We start from the raw sequence: 13,123 nt of genomic DNA on the forward strand, positions 1-13,123 counted from the left end.
GCTGCTGTTACAGGTAAGCCAGGAGGACACAGCGGGTGGCCTGAGCTCAGAAATGACCCCCCAGCTCTCTGCGCCCTGCTCCTCCAGAGTCCACAGTACTCTGCTCTGCTCTTTAGAAACAAAACCCGGACAGGCTTGCAGATGTCTCTTTTGCTGGTCCACTTCAACCTCTCCTTAAGTTCTGAAGTGTGGGGGACAGGAATGGAATCTGTGATGACAGAGATGAAGCCGTAATACCGATCGACGCCATAGCGTCCCTGGAGTCTATGCTGTGTTCTCTTACAGTTTCTAAGTCCAGAACACTCTGTCACTTTTGCGCTAATACGGCACCAATACACGTCCCTTAGCTTTTGTTCACCCCTCACTTATTTTACGTGTATGGGTGTTTTGCTTACTTGTATTTCTGTGCACAGTTCGTCGTGTACCGCCATTGGATTTCCTAGAACTGGAGTTACAGAGGTTGTGAGCTGCTCTCTGGGTGCTGGGAACTGAAACGGTCCGCTGCAAGAGTGGTAAATGCTCGTAACCACTGGGCCATCCTCTCCTGCCCTGGTTTCTGCTTTTCGGGGGTGGGGTGGGGGTTTAGGGGGCGGGGTCTCACTCTATAGCCCAAGCTGACCTCAAAGTCATGGCGTTTCTTCTGCCTCAACTTTCCAGCAGTTGCACTACTACTCCCAGCATCCCCTTTGTTCTTAGTTCAGGACCTCTACTATGTGCAGGTACTTGGGGCATCGAGAGACAGCAAAACACATGGTCCCTGTCATGTCTACTGAGAATGGTGGCTAGAACAGGGGTACTTGCGGAAGGAAAAGGTACTACCAAGATTGGTCTTGAAACACACAGAGATATTGCAATGCAGATTGGTAACCCCAGTATTCTGCCAGCACCAAAATCCTTCCATACCACTGCCCTCCACCCCCCACCAAGGCTCCCACTCCCCATCCAGGCCCTGCCAGGAGTCTGGATTTCTACACAATGATTCAATTAAAGGGCGTGTGGAGAACTGACTGGGGAGGGGCTGGAGAGATGGCTCAGCAGTTAAGAACACTGCCTGGCTGGGCGGTGGTGTGGTGGCGTACCATCTTTAATCCCAGCACTCGGGAGGCAGAGGCAAGTGGATCTCTGTGAGTTCGAGGCCAGCCTGGTCTACAAAGCCTGTCCAGGACAGCCAAGGCTGCACAGAGAAACCCCTGTCTTGAAAAACAAACAAGCAAACAAACAAAAACACTGCCTGCTCAAGCAGAGGACCATTGAGTTGGTTGTTCAGCTTACTCGAAGCCCTGGCTTTGATCACCAATTCAAGGCAGTGTGAGACCCTGGCTCAGAGAAGAAAAGTCATTATCAGCCACACTGTGAGTTTGAGTCTAACCTGTGCTACGTGAAAACCCTATCAGAAACAGAGAGAGGCAGAGAGAATGAATGGATAAATGAAGGAACGGGTGAACTTGAGTGTGGTGGGGAATGTCTGTTATCTCAGCACGCAGGAGGCAAGAAGAAGAATGCAATCCATGGAGACAGATGTAAGGACATGAATGGCCGGGCGTGGTGGCACAGCCTTTGGTCTCAGCACCCCGGAGGCAGAGGCAGGTGGATCTCTGTGAGTTCAAGGCCAGCCTGGTCTACAAAGCGAGTCCAGGACAGGCAGGGCTACACAGAGAAACCCTGTTTGGAAAAACCAAAGAAGAGAGAGAGAAGAGAGAGAGAGAGAGAGAGAGAGAGAGAGAGAGAGAGAGGCTGGAATCAGTCTCTTCAGTTTGTGGGGGGGATCTCCCCAGCTGAAAGGCAACCCCTGAGAGTCATCAGCCCCATCTACCTGGTAAGTAGGGCCAAGGGGTAACAGTGCAGGCGCTGGACCAGGGATGTTTCTGCAGTTTGGGTAGAAGGCAGCTGTCTGCCTGACACCCTCTGACGGCCCTGGATCTGTCCCAGCACTTGCCACCATCCGACCCTTCCCACAGCACTCCTCTTCCACCAAAGCCCATTTTGATGGGTCCTTCTAGTCACTAAGTGACCGTCATTTTTTCCCCAGGGGCAGCTTCTCCCTGGTGTCATCCCAAACCCTGAGTTCCTATTGGTCTCCCTGGGTTCCAAAGGAATTATGCCATCACCTCCCCCCTAGTGGGGGTGGGGTGGAGTGGGGGCCCAAGAGAATGCAAGGGAGGGTCCTGAGTCAGTCCAGCACCACAGGCTCCCCACTGAGGGCTGCTCACCTGCCCTGGGGCTCAGAACACACATGACCTGCCCAACTGGAACTCAGGCAGGGACCTCCCCAGGAAGCCCCAGGATCCCAGGGATACACAGGACTCACTGAGCCCCTGATGCCCCTACCTCTTGCCAGCCCCCTCCAACACCACAGAAGCAGCCAGCATGCCAGTCACCAAGTGTCCAAGAAAATCACAGCCCCTGTGGAAAGGGTTTGACTGGAAAGCCCAGAAGAATGGACTGAGGCACCAAGTATTTGCTGTGAACGGAGATCACTATACGGGCGAGTGGAAGGGCAACTTGAAACACGGTGAGCAGGGGACCCTCAGGGGATTAGCGGCAGGTGTGGGGTCAGACTGGGTGGGCAGTGCAAAACAAAACAAGAGCAGTGTACAGAGGCCAGTAAGAACATCAGTAGCACCAGGTGTGGTAGCACACGCCTTTAATCCCAGTACTAGGGAGGCAGAGGCAGGGGGATCGCTGTGAGTTTGAGGCCAGCCTGGTCCACAAAGTGAGTCCAGTCCAGCACAGTCATTGCTACAGAGAAACCCTGTCTCAAAAAACAATAAACAAACAAAAAATACAAAGAACATAAGTGGCAGCTGGGCGTGGTGGCACATGTCTTTAATCCCAGCACTTGGGAGGCAGAGGCAGGTTGGATTACTGTGAGTTCGAGGCCAGCCTGGTCTACAAAGTGAGTCTAGGACAGTTAAGGCTACATAGAGAAACTCCTCTGTCTCAAAAAACCAAAATAAGGAAAGAAAAGAAAAGAAAAAAAAAAGAAAAAAGAAAAGAAAGAAAGAAAGAAACAGCTTGCAGTAGGGTTTCTGGGCCTCATGCTCTGCAGATGGTGGAGCGCAGGGTCTGGGCCTCAGGACACAGGCAAGACTTGTCCAACCCTAAATTTCCATGCTTACTCCTGTGTGCCTAGGCTCAGGTCTGACCAGCAGGGGGCAAAGGGGTTCTGGCAAAATCCTGACTCCCAGGTAGGGGTTGGGGGTTAGGGTGTGGGTGTGGGGTGTGGGGTGTGTGGGGGGTGTGGGGGGTGTGGGGGGTTGTGGGGGGTGTGGGGGGGTGTGGGGTGTGGGGGGTGGGGGGTGTGGGGGGTGGGGGGTGTGGGGGGGTGTGGGGGTGTGGGGTGTGTGGGGTGCGGGGGTGCGGGGGTGTGGGGTGTGGGGTGTGGGGGTGCGGGGGTGCGGGGGTGTGGGGGTGTGGGGGTGTGTGGGTGTGGGGGTGCGGGGGTGCGGGGTGCGGGGGGGTGTGGGGGTGTGGGGGTGTGGGGGTGTGGGGGTGTGGGGGGTGTGGGGTGTGGGTGTGGGGGTGTGGGGGTGTGGGGGTGTGGGGGTGTGGCTCTATTTAAAAACTTCTCTCACTGCAGCCTTGCACTCCCAGACTTAGACATCCTCTTTTCCTGCCTTCCCGGTTAACTACACTAGACTCCACGAGCCTACACTATTAGAATCCCAGCTCTAGGGCTGAAGAGATGGCTCAGAGGTTAAGAGCACGCTGGTTAATCTTCCAAAGGTCCTGAGTTCAATTCCCAGCAACCACATGGTGCCTCACAACCATCCATAATGAGATCTGGTGCCCTATTCTGACCTGCTGGCTCACATGCAGGCCAAATATTGTATAAGTAATAAACAAAAAAAAAAAAAAAAAGAATCCTAGCTCTAACAGCCACAGTCTGGAGGTAGTCTTCACCATACTCAGTTTCCTCATCTGATAAGTGGAAACATTATTTATAAAGATAAGAGTTGCGGCGGGGGGGGGGGGGGGGGGGGGACGGGAGGGGGAGGGCAGCAAGAGGGCTCAGAGCATAAGGGCGCATGCAGAGAACCACGGTAGACTGCCATCACATTTCCCAAACGAGGCAACTGGGGTCCAGGTGGAAGAAGTAACTACTTCAAGGGGTAGTATTAGGGTGTAAAGGGCACCAGAGAGAGGCAGGGCATGGTGGCACTCGCCTTTAGTCCCAGCACTGGGGAGGCAGAGGCTGGTGGATCTCTGTAAGTTCAAGGCCAGCCTGGTCTACAAAGCAAGTCCAGGGCAACCAGGGCTACACAGAGAAACCTTGTCTCAAATGGAAAAAAAAAAGAAAAAAAAAAAAAAAAAGCACCGGAGAGGAGAGGGAAGGGAGGAAAGAGAAGACAGTAGGGAGGGAGTGGGTGATATTTGAGCTGCTGTGTACAGAAGGGATGAGAATGCAGTGACCAGGCTGAACAGCAAGTCATCTCTCAAGTTTTCGACCTTTAGTTGCAGAGTTAGAATTAGGTGGGTCTGTGCAGCTTGATTGACGGACAGACAGAAGTCAGTGTAGCTGGAGTGGAGAAAGTGGGCCAGAATTGGGCGTGGTTTATTATGTAAACCCTAAATCCCTGTTATTGGCTCAGGAGGCTGACGTAGGGAGGTCAAGGCTATGACCCTGTCTCAAACAAAATAAGTGCAGGGTGTGTGGGGCTGGGGGGGGGGGGGAAGAGCCAGGTGTATTCCTGTAGTCCCAAGTACTTGGAAGGCAATGTAGGGAGGTCAGGAGTTCAAGTCCAGCTTCAGCTGCATAGAGAGTTCAAGGCCAGCCTGAGCTACTTGAGACCTTATCTCTAAACAAAATTTAAAAAGAAAGAAAGAAAGTAGTGGCCAGCTGTGTTGACTTATACCTTTAGTCCCAATACTCCAGGGGCTGAGGCGGTTGAGCTCTGTGAGTTCAAGGCCAGGCTGGTCTACATGGAGAATTCCAGGCCAGCTGTGGGAGCATAATAAGAGCCTGTCTCAAAAACAAAGCAAAGGAGAGATGGCTCAGATGTTAAGAGCATTGCTTGTTCTTCCAGAGGTCCTGAGTTCAAGTCCTAACAACCACATGGTGGCTCACAACCATCTTAAAGTGTGATCTGGTGCCTTCTTCTGGCCTGAAATTGTACATGCAGGCAAAACATTGTAAAATAAATAAGTAAATAAATATTTTAAAAGATTCATTTTGCCAGAAGTGGTAGCACACGGCTTTAATCCCAGCACTCGGGAGGCAGAGGCAGGTGGACTGCTGTGAGTTCGAGGCCAGCCTGGTCTAAGATAGCCAAGGCTACACAGAGAAACCCTTTCTCGAAAAACCGACCAACTAACCAACCAAACAGCAAAACAGAGCTCGAGAAAGAAAACACCCAGATGACAAATGCACTGTGCCTCATGGACCACGGCAAGCCTAGTCTGTCTGTCTGTCTTTTCTTTCTTTTTCTTAACATTTATTTTATGGGCTGGAGAGATGGCTCAGAGGTTAAGAGCACTGACTGTTCTTCCAGAGGTCCTGAGTTCAATTCCCAGCAACCACATGGTGGCTGACAACCATCTATAATATGATCTGATGCCCACTTCTGGTCTGCAAGTGTACATGCAGGCAGAACACTGTATACATTAAAAAAACAAATTTATTTTATGTGTATGAGTGTTTTGCCGCAATGTATGTATATGCACTGTGGGAGTGCCTGGTGCTCTTGATGATCAGAAGAGGGCATCAGACCCCAGTGGAACAGAGTCAAGGTCCTCTGCAAAGGCAGTGCGTGCTCTCAACAACGGAGCCATCTCTCCAGCCCTAGGCTTTGTGTCTCTCTATTGCAGGACAAACACTGTTGAAAAAGGGACATGCAAAAAAGAAAAAGAAAAAAAGAAAAGAAAAGGGGGCAGGCTAGTGAGCTGTGTGTGTCAAGCTTGTGCTGGATGAAGGGTGAGTCTGCCCTTGTCAGGGGCAGCCTAGATCAAAGTTTTCTCTCCCAGTGTGAATGTCTTTATTTCACAGGATTTAAATATTGTTAGGCAAATGAGATATGACTGAAGTCCTATCTGCTCTAGATTCAAAAATCCAAAGGTTGGGCTGGAGAGATAGCTCCACAGTTAAGAGCAAGAACTTCTTGATGTGGACCCCTTTAAGCCCCGCACTCAGGACACAGAGGTAGGACGGGCTCTGAGCTGGACACCAGTCTGATTTATATGACAAGTTTTAGGCAAGTTTGAGATGTGGTCATTTCAAAAGCAAAAAGCAAAACAAACAAGCCGAGAACCTGGGTTCCATTCCCAGAGACCACATCCAGTGGCTATCTCCTGGAACGTAAGCTTCCCTGGGTTATAGCGCCCTCTTTTGGCCTCTGTAGGCACTACATTCACATGGCATAGTCACAGAGACACATAAACAAAAATAAGAGGCAGGGCGTGATGGCGCATGCCTTTAATCCCAGCACTTGGAAGGCAGAGGCAGGCTGATCGCTGTGAGTTCAAGGGCAGCCTGGTCTACAAAGCGAGTCTAAGACAGCCAAGGCTACACAGAGAAACCCTGTCTCGAAAAAAAAATCAAAATAAATAAATAAGCAAAAATAAAACGTTAAAACATTCTTTTATAAGCAAATACAATTTAGGAGCTGGAAAGATGACTCATAGGTTAAGAGCACCGGCTGCTCTTCTAGAGGTCTTGAGTTCAATTCCCAGCACCCACATGGTGGGTCATAACCATCTGTAATGAGATCTGGCACCCTCTTCTAGTGGGCAGGCACACATGCAGGCAAACATTGTATACATAATAAATAAATGCATCTTTTTAAAAATAGTTTTATTTTACGTGCATTGGTTATGTAGGTGTCAGATCTCTTGGAACAGGAGTTACAGTTGTGAGCCACCATGTGGTTGCTGGGAATTGAACTCAGATCCTTTGGAAGACCAGACAGAGCTCTTAACCACTGAGCCATCTCTCCAGCCCAAATAAATGAATTTTAAACAACAACAACAACAACAAATAAAATTTAAAATACAAGGGCTGGGAATGTAGCTCAGCGATTGTCTTATTTAGGTTTCTATTGCTATAAAACACTATATCCAAAAGCAACTTGGAGAGGAAAGGCTTTAATTCTGGCCTCCACTTCCTCATCACGGTCCATCATCAGAGAAAGTTACGGCAGGAACTCAAGGCAGGAACCTGGAGGCAGGGGCTGATATAGGAGGCCATGGGGGAGTGCTGCTGACTGGCTTGCCCACCCTGCTTGCTTGCTTGCTTGCTTTTTAAAGATTCATTTATTTTAGCTGGGTGTGGTGGTGCACACCTGTAATCCCAGCACTCAGGGAGGCAGAGGCAGGTGGATCTCTTGTGAGTTCCGAGGCCAGCCTGGTCTACAAAGTGAGTCAAGAACAGCCAGGGCTACACAGAGAAACTCGGACTTGGAAAAACCAAAACCAAACCAAACCAAACCAAAAACCCAAAAACCAAACCAAAACAAAACAAAACAAAAAAAACCCCAAAGACATTGCCCGGCTGGACCCCTTCCTGCCTGTGCTCAAGGTTTGCTGTATCTCTCTGGCTGTTAGACAGCAGGCAGGAGAATCGCTGTTGTTAGACACAGGACTTTCCTTTCTTCTGCATGCTTACACTCTAAAGATGAGGGACAGTCTCTATTCCAGTTCTGAAGAAGTTGTTCAGGCTGGAGGTCCCTGAGGTCTGTACTGGCATGTGGCTGCCAGTTTCAGTGGCAATCATCTGCGGTGTTGGCCCCTCCGTGTGTCACCAGGGAAAGGAACACAGGTCTGGAAGAAGAGTGGCGCTATCTATGAAGGGGACTGGAAGCTTGGCAAGAGAGATGGCTATGGCACCCTCAGTCAACCTGACCCAGAGACTGGAAAGTACAGGAGAGTGTACTCAGGCTGGTGGAAAGGCGATAAGAAATCGGTGAGTGGTTCCCAGCATGCCTTGCTTGTAGGGAGAGGCTGAGAGGCAGGGTGTGTGTGTGTGTGTGTGTGTGTGTCTGTGTGTGTGTGTGTGTGTGTATGGGGGGGAAAGGGGGACCTAGAGCCAGTCTTTTGGTGGGTGGGAGAAGGAAGGGGTGGAAGGGGCGTTTCTAGTGCTTCTCAAAACAAAACCAAGAAAACAGGAAGCAAGAGAAGTGGGGGGCCCCAGGAAGGAACCCTTGAAAAAACCTCTATGGCTACAAGGAGGCGGCAGGCAAGGTCCCCTCCACCCTCTTCCTCCTCACTTCCTGGCTTTCTTCTCCCTGGTACCCCATTCTGAGAACCCTCCTTCTGTTGGCCTGAGTCAGACTGGAGGCCAGGAGGCAGGGTGTGGGGGGTGCAAAGCCATAATCTCAGCATTCTGAAAGCGGAGGCAAGGTGATAGTGAGTTTGTGGCCAGTCTGGGCTATAAACCACGAGCCTGAGAATAGTAACAGTGTTGCTACTGAGCAGTTACTGCACTTCTAATAGCGTTGTCATCCTTTGTTTTCTGTTTTTACTAAGGAACAAGCTCAGAGAGGTGAGGTTCCCTAGCCTGGGGTTGGTGACACAGCTAGCCAATTGCAGAGCCCAAGATTTCGTGTTCCATTGCTTCTGGTGGGAAGACTGAGCCTAAAACAAATGGTTTGCAGCCTGTTATCCCAGCTGCAGGGAGTGCAGAGGCAGGCAGATCTCTGTGAGTTCCAGGCCAACCTGGTCTACAAAGCAAGTCCAGGACAGCCAAGGCTACACAAGGAAACCCTGTCTTGAAAAATTAATCAAACAAACATTCCCATTTCATGTTGAGTTAACAGTGGTTTCCTGCAGCTGAAAGACCATGCAATCTAACCTAGAAAATACAGGGCAGGAGGTCATATCAAAGAAGTGAGGACCTAGCCAGGCAGACGTGTCAAAGGGAGGAGGAAATAACAAAGATGTCAAACACCAGGTCTTGTCTGCCCTGAGGAGGCAAGAGAGAAACGAAAAGTGGCATCAGGCTTTTAGAGGTACAGACTTAGGCCACTTACCCCAGCCACTTTGAGTTGCGATCGCCAGTAGTCTGTGATTTCCTGCGCTTTGTCTCCAAATGTCGCTCGTAATGTTTCTAAATAGACTGTTGTGTGAGGCCACCAAATGCAATCAGAGTTGTATGGGTGAACCTATGGGCTATAAAATATCCATCTTGTGGCGGTATAGAGGTTGTGCGGAAGTGGGACCAGAGAGAAGGTAACCAGGTGTGAAGGCGGTGACTATGCAGCTAGAATTCTGACAGAAGGAAGCGCAAGTGTGAGCCTTGGGTAACCTGACAGTTGGCGGGGCATCTTCCTGCTTTCAGGGCTATGGGATCCAGTTTTTCGGACCCAAGGAATACTACGAGGGTGAGTGGTGTGGCAACCAGCGCAGCGGGTGGGGACGCATGTACTACCACGACGGCAACATCTACGAGGGCCAGTGGAAGAACGACAAGCCCGACGGGGAGGGCATGTTGCGGCTGAGTGAGTGTCCCCGTCTCGTCTCATGAAACCACGCCCCAACGCCTCTGGCCCCGCCCAGTCCCGGCACGATCTCGCTCTAGACTCCCTGCCCCACCAGCCACGCCCCGTAATACCAGTCTGGTTGGCCCAGAAAAAGTGAGATTTCGACTTCCAATGAGATCCAAGTAAACCGAGGCCCTGGGTCAGCTGGGAGGGCGTAGGCGGTCGGTCGGTCTGTCTGTCTGTCTGTCTGTCTTGTAGCCCGTATACTCCTTAGCTCCGAGCCAGCCTTCAGTGAGCCTCCACTGTGCATAGCCTGGATTTAGTGAGCGCTTGCTGAGCAGAACAAATGTTGTAGGCGCTTCATTTCTCATGGCCTGAACTCTGAGCAAGCTTGCACGAATTCAGAGCCTGGCATAAGCAGGTATTAGCTCTAGGACCCCTAGGCAATTAGCTTGAACTGTGCTGCAGTTTAACACTTGACTGCATTTTTTTAACTCGACGAGAGGACCTGTGAGATGGCTCAGGTGGTAACGTGCTTCCCCACAGGTCTGATCATCTGCTTTTGCTCCTGGGTCCCACAAGGTGGAAGGAAAGAACTGATTCCCCAGGGTTGTCCTCCCGTCTCCACGTGCTTGTCACACATGCCCGTGGTATGCAAGGGCCTACGCTTAACACAAACGCACTAAAAGAAACACAAATTGGCGGGGAGCATGGTCCCTAACACCTGGGATCAGCAGCATGGTGTCAACTTAGAGACCAGCCTGTGCTAGCTAGGTGGCGAAATGCTGTCTCAAAAAATAAAACTTAGAAGCCGGCCATGGTGACACACGCCTTTAATACAGCAATCCGGAGGCAGAGGCAGGTGGATCTTTGTGAGTTCAAGGTCAGCCTGGTCTACAAAATCGAGTCCAGGATAGCCAGGGCTACACAGAGAAACCCTGTCTAGAAAAAAAAAAAAAAAAAAAAAAAAAAAGACCAAATAAAATACAATTTACGTGGCTTTAATCACAGTACTTGGGAAACAGAGGCAGGTAAAGAAACAGGGTTAGGGCTGTAGCCGGGAGGCAGATCTGAGTGTGCACATGCGCCAGCTTCTGTCTCTATCATCAAAAAGACCGGCCTCAAATTCAGAGATCCGCCTGCCTCTGCCTCCCGAGTGCTGGGATTAAAGGCGTGCGCCGCCGTCATGACTAGCAAAATAAAATCTCTTGAAGTGGTTGAGGTTAAGTGACATTTATGTGTAGCTGGGCACTGTACCTCCTGCTTTGTGCTTAAACTCTCAGATAGCTAGCACACAACTTAATAATCAGTAGCTGGGACTGTGCGCAGCAGCCATGCTTTCTCGTCCTTTCTCTAGAGAATGGGAACCGATTTGAGGGTAGCTGGGAGAGAGGCATGAAGAACGGCCATGGGCGTTTCTTTCACCTGGACCATGGTCAGCTGTTTGAAGGCTTCTGGGTGGACGATGTGGCCAAATGTGGCACCATGATCGACTTTGGCCGTGATGAGGCCCCTGAGCCCACCCAGTTCCCCATTCCTAAGGTGGGTGGTCCTCCTGGGGCCCTAAAACTGGGAGAGACAGAAACCGGCATCAGTAGCCCCATGTGTCTAGGGACTGTAGATGAGGCTTTTGTTTTCAAGCCGAGCATCTCTAGCAAGGTAGCCTGGGGCCTTCCATGCTCCTTAAACCAACCAACCGGTCCCCCTCCCCCTGCATCCCTGCAGGTGGAGATTCTAGACCCAGACGGCGTGCTGAAGGAAGCCATAGCTAAGCTGATGAATTCCAAGGAAGAAGACAGCTGATGCCAGATGAGGGGACACAGCTGGCTTGCCACCTCTGATGCGGCTGAGGCCGCTCCGGGTCCCTGAGCAATGCTCATCTCCTCTTATCACTAAAGGGCTCAGGGCAGGACCAGAGAGGGTAAGGTTCTTGCCTCCTGTAGTCCGGCTTTTCCTTCTTGGTCACTCCTCTTTGAAACACATCTTTCTAGAAGAAGCAAGTGCATTCCAGTCCTGTCCAGCGCTCTTCAGTTGCATTCATAGCCTCCTCGGGTGGTACGTTCCTTCTAAAGGGCCTTGAGTAAGGCTGTGGGCCCTTGGCCTGCACGAACCCAACTGTTGGTGGGGGCCTTGTCCTGGGCTGGCCATGAGGCTTTGGGGAAAAGGGTGGTTGTGTTTCTGATCCTAGCTCCAGCATCATCCCCAGCTATCCAGACAGTGCACCGAGGATCAGGAGGAACCCCGGCCCTTGTCACCAAACTGCCCAGAGGGGTGCAGCTCCTGCAAGAGGAGCAAGCAGCGACTCTGGGCACACCCTTGGATCCCTCCGAGGGCACCCCATTCCTCCAGATACTAGATTATTCTTTGTCAGTGGAAGTGGGGTGTTGCTTCTCCCTGGCTGGCCTTCGGGACCCACTTTGTTTAAAGCGTTTCTTTGCCCTATGGTGTTATATCAAAGTGCATGAAAATAAAGAACATGGTGGCCTTAATCCAAGGGCCTATGGCGTAAGCAGGGTGGGAGAGGTCTGAGGGAGGGGAGAGGCAGCCTCACCCTCTGTGTGGGTTTCTTCTAAGGTGTAGGGGTGTGTGTGTGTGTGTGTGTGTGTGTGTGTGTGTGTGTGTGTGTGTGTGTACACATACACATGTGTGTCAGGGGTAGTTGAGGGTACGAGACAGGAAGTAAGGAAGTTGGCTTCGGTTCTTCTCCCCCTGAGCTAGCCCAGGGAGGGGAGTGAGCTTGCGCTTTGCCGCAGCAGCAGCAGCAGCGGCCACCAAGATCTGAGATTAGAGCAGGTCCTCACCTCCTTAGCCTAACAAAAGAATCCCAAGGAAGCTTTCAAACTGTGAGCACCCAGAGTGCCTTAAATACAGGCAGTACAGAAGCAGAAGCCAAAGCAGGTGGGTCTCTGAGTTCGAGGCCAGCCTTGTCTATAGACTGAGTTCCAGGACAGGCAGAATTACAGAGAGAAACCCTGTCTGGGAGTTGGAGCAGAGACAACAGCTTAAAACCACCTAGGATTTCTGTTCTTCCTGAGCTACTTGGGGGAACATTTGCTAACACCTGGAGATGATTCTGGTTGTCATGATGGATGGGGGGTGGGGGGTGGGGGGGGGGGGGGGGTAGGCGGATGTTGCCAAACGTGCTATAATGCTTTTTTAAATTTTTGTTTTGTTTGAGACAGGATCTCAGTATGTAGTTCTGGCTGTCCTGGAGCTCACTATGCAGACCAGGCTGGTCTCAAACTCCAGGAGATCTGCCTGTCTCTGCTTCCCGAGGATTAAAAAGCTCAACACTCTGCAACGGAAACGGGCCACCAAATGATTCGGCTCAAAATCTGTCCATAACGTTCTCAGAAAAGGCCCCAATTTATTGAGGCATGGTGGCTCACACCCATAATCCCAGCTCTCTGGAGATGGGGGGATGAGAATCAGAAGGGTTTGACACCAGCCTGGTCTCAACAGTGAGTCCAAGGGGCAGCCTCAACAAAACAAGAAAGCGCACACTGACATCATGAGGTTTTCTTTGCCCCTAAATTCTAAGTATGGCAACCTGCTTCAGGGTGTGTGGTACTGTCTGTACTTGACTTCAAGATAGAGGACCGACATAACTACAGGTGCTAAGGGTTTACTCTGTCCTAGGCCTTGTGTGGACAGCTTCAGTTGCCTCTCCTGTGCCTCCATAGCCTGTGAAGTGGCCTGCTGTTCTCTGT

The 13,123-nt window shown here is 51.0% G+C and overlaps 1 protein-coding gene across 1 annotated transcript; it reads left to right on the forward strand.

The window, feature by feature from the left end:
* The first annotated feature begins 1,317 nt into the window (after positions 1-1,317).
* Positions 1,318-11,552, forward strand: Morn3 (MORN repeat containing 3). Its single transcript, XM_051161542.1, has 6 exons — positions 1,318-1,520; positions 2,339-2,512; positions 7,740-7,897; positions 9,272-9,431; positions 10,771-10,955; positions 11,139-11,552. The coding sequence occupies exons 2-6, from the start codon at positions 2,368-2,370 to the stop codon at positions 11,214-11,216; spliced, it is 726 nt and encodes a 241-aa protein (XP_051017499.1). The 5' UTR covers positions 1,318-1,520; positions 2,339-2,367; the 3' UTR covers positions 11,217-11,552.
* Positions 11,553-13,123: the final 1,571 nt, after the last annotated feature.

The sequence above is a fragment of the Acomys russatus genome, chromosome 19 (assembly GCF_903995435.1).
Source record: "Acomys russatus chromosome 19, mAcoRus1.1, whole genome shotgun sequence".
NCBI lineage: Eukaryota > Metazoa > Chordata > Mammalia > Rodentia > Muridae > Acomys > Acomys russatus.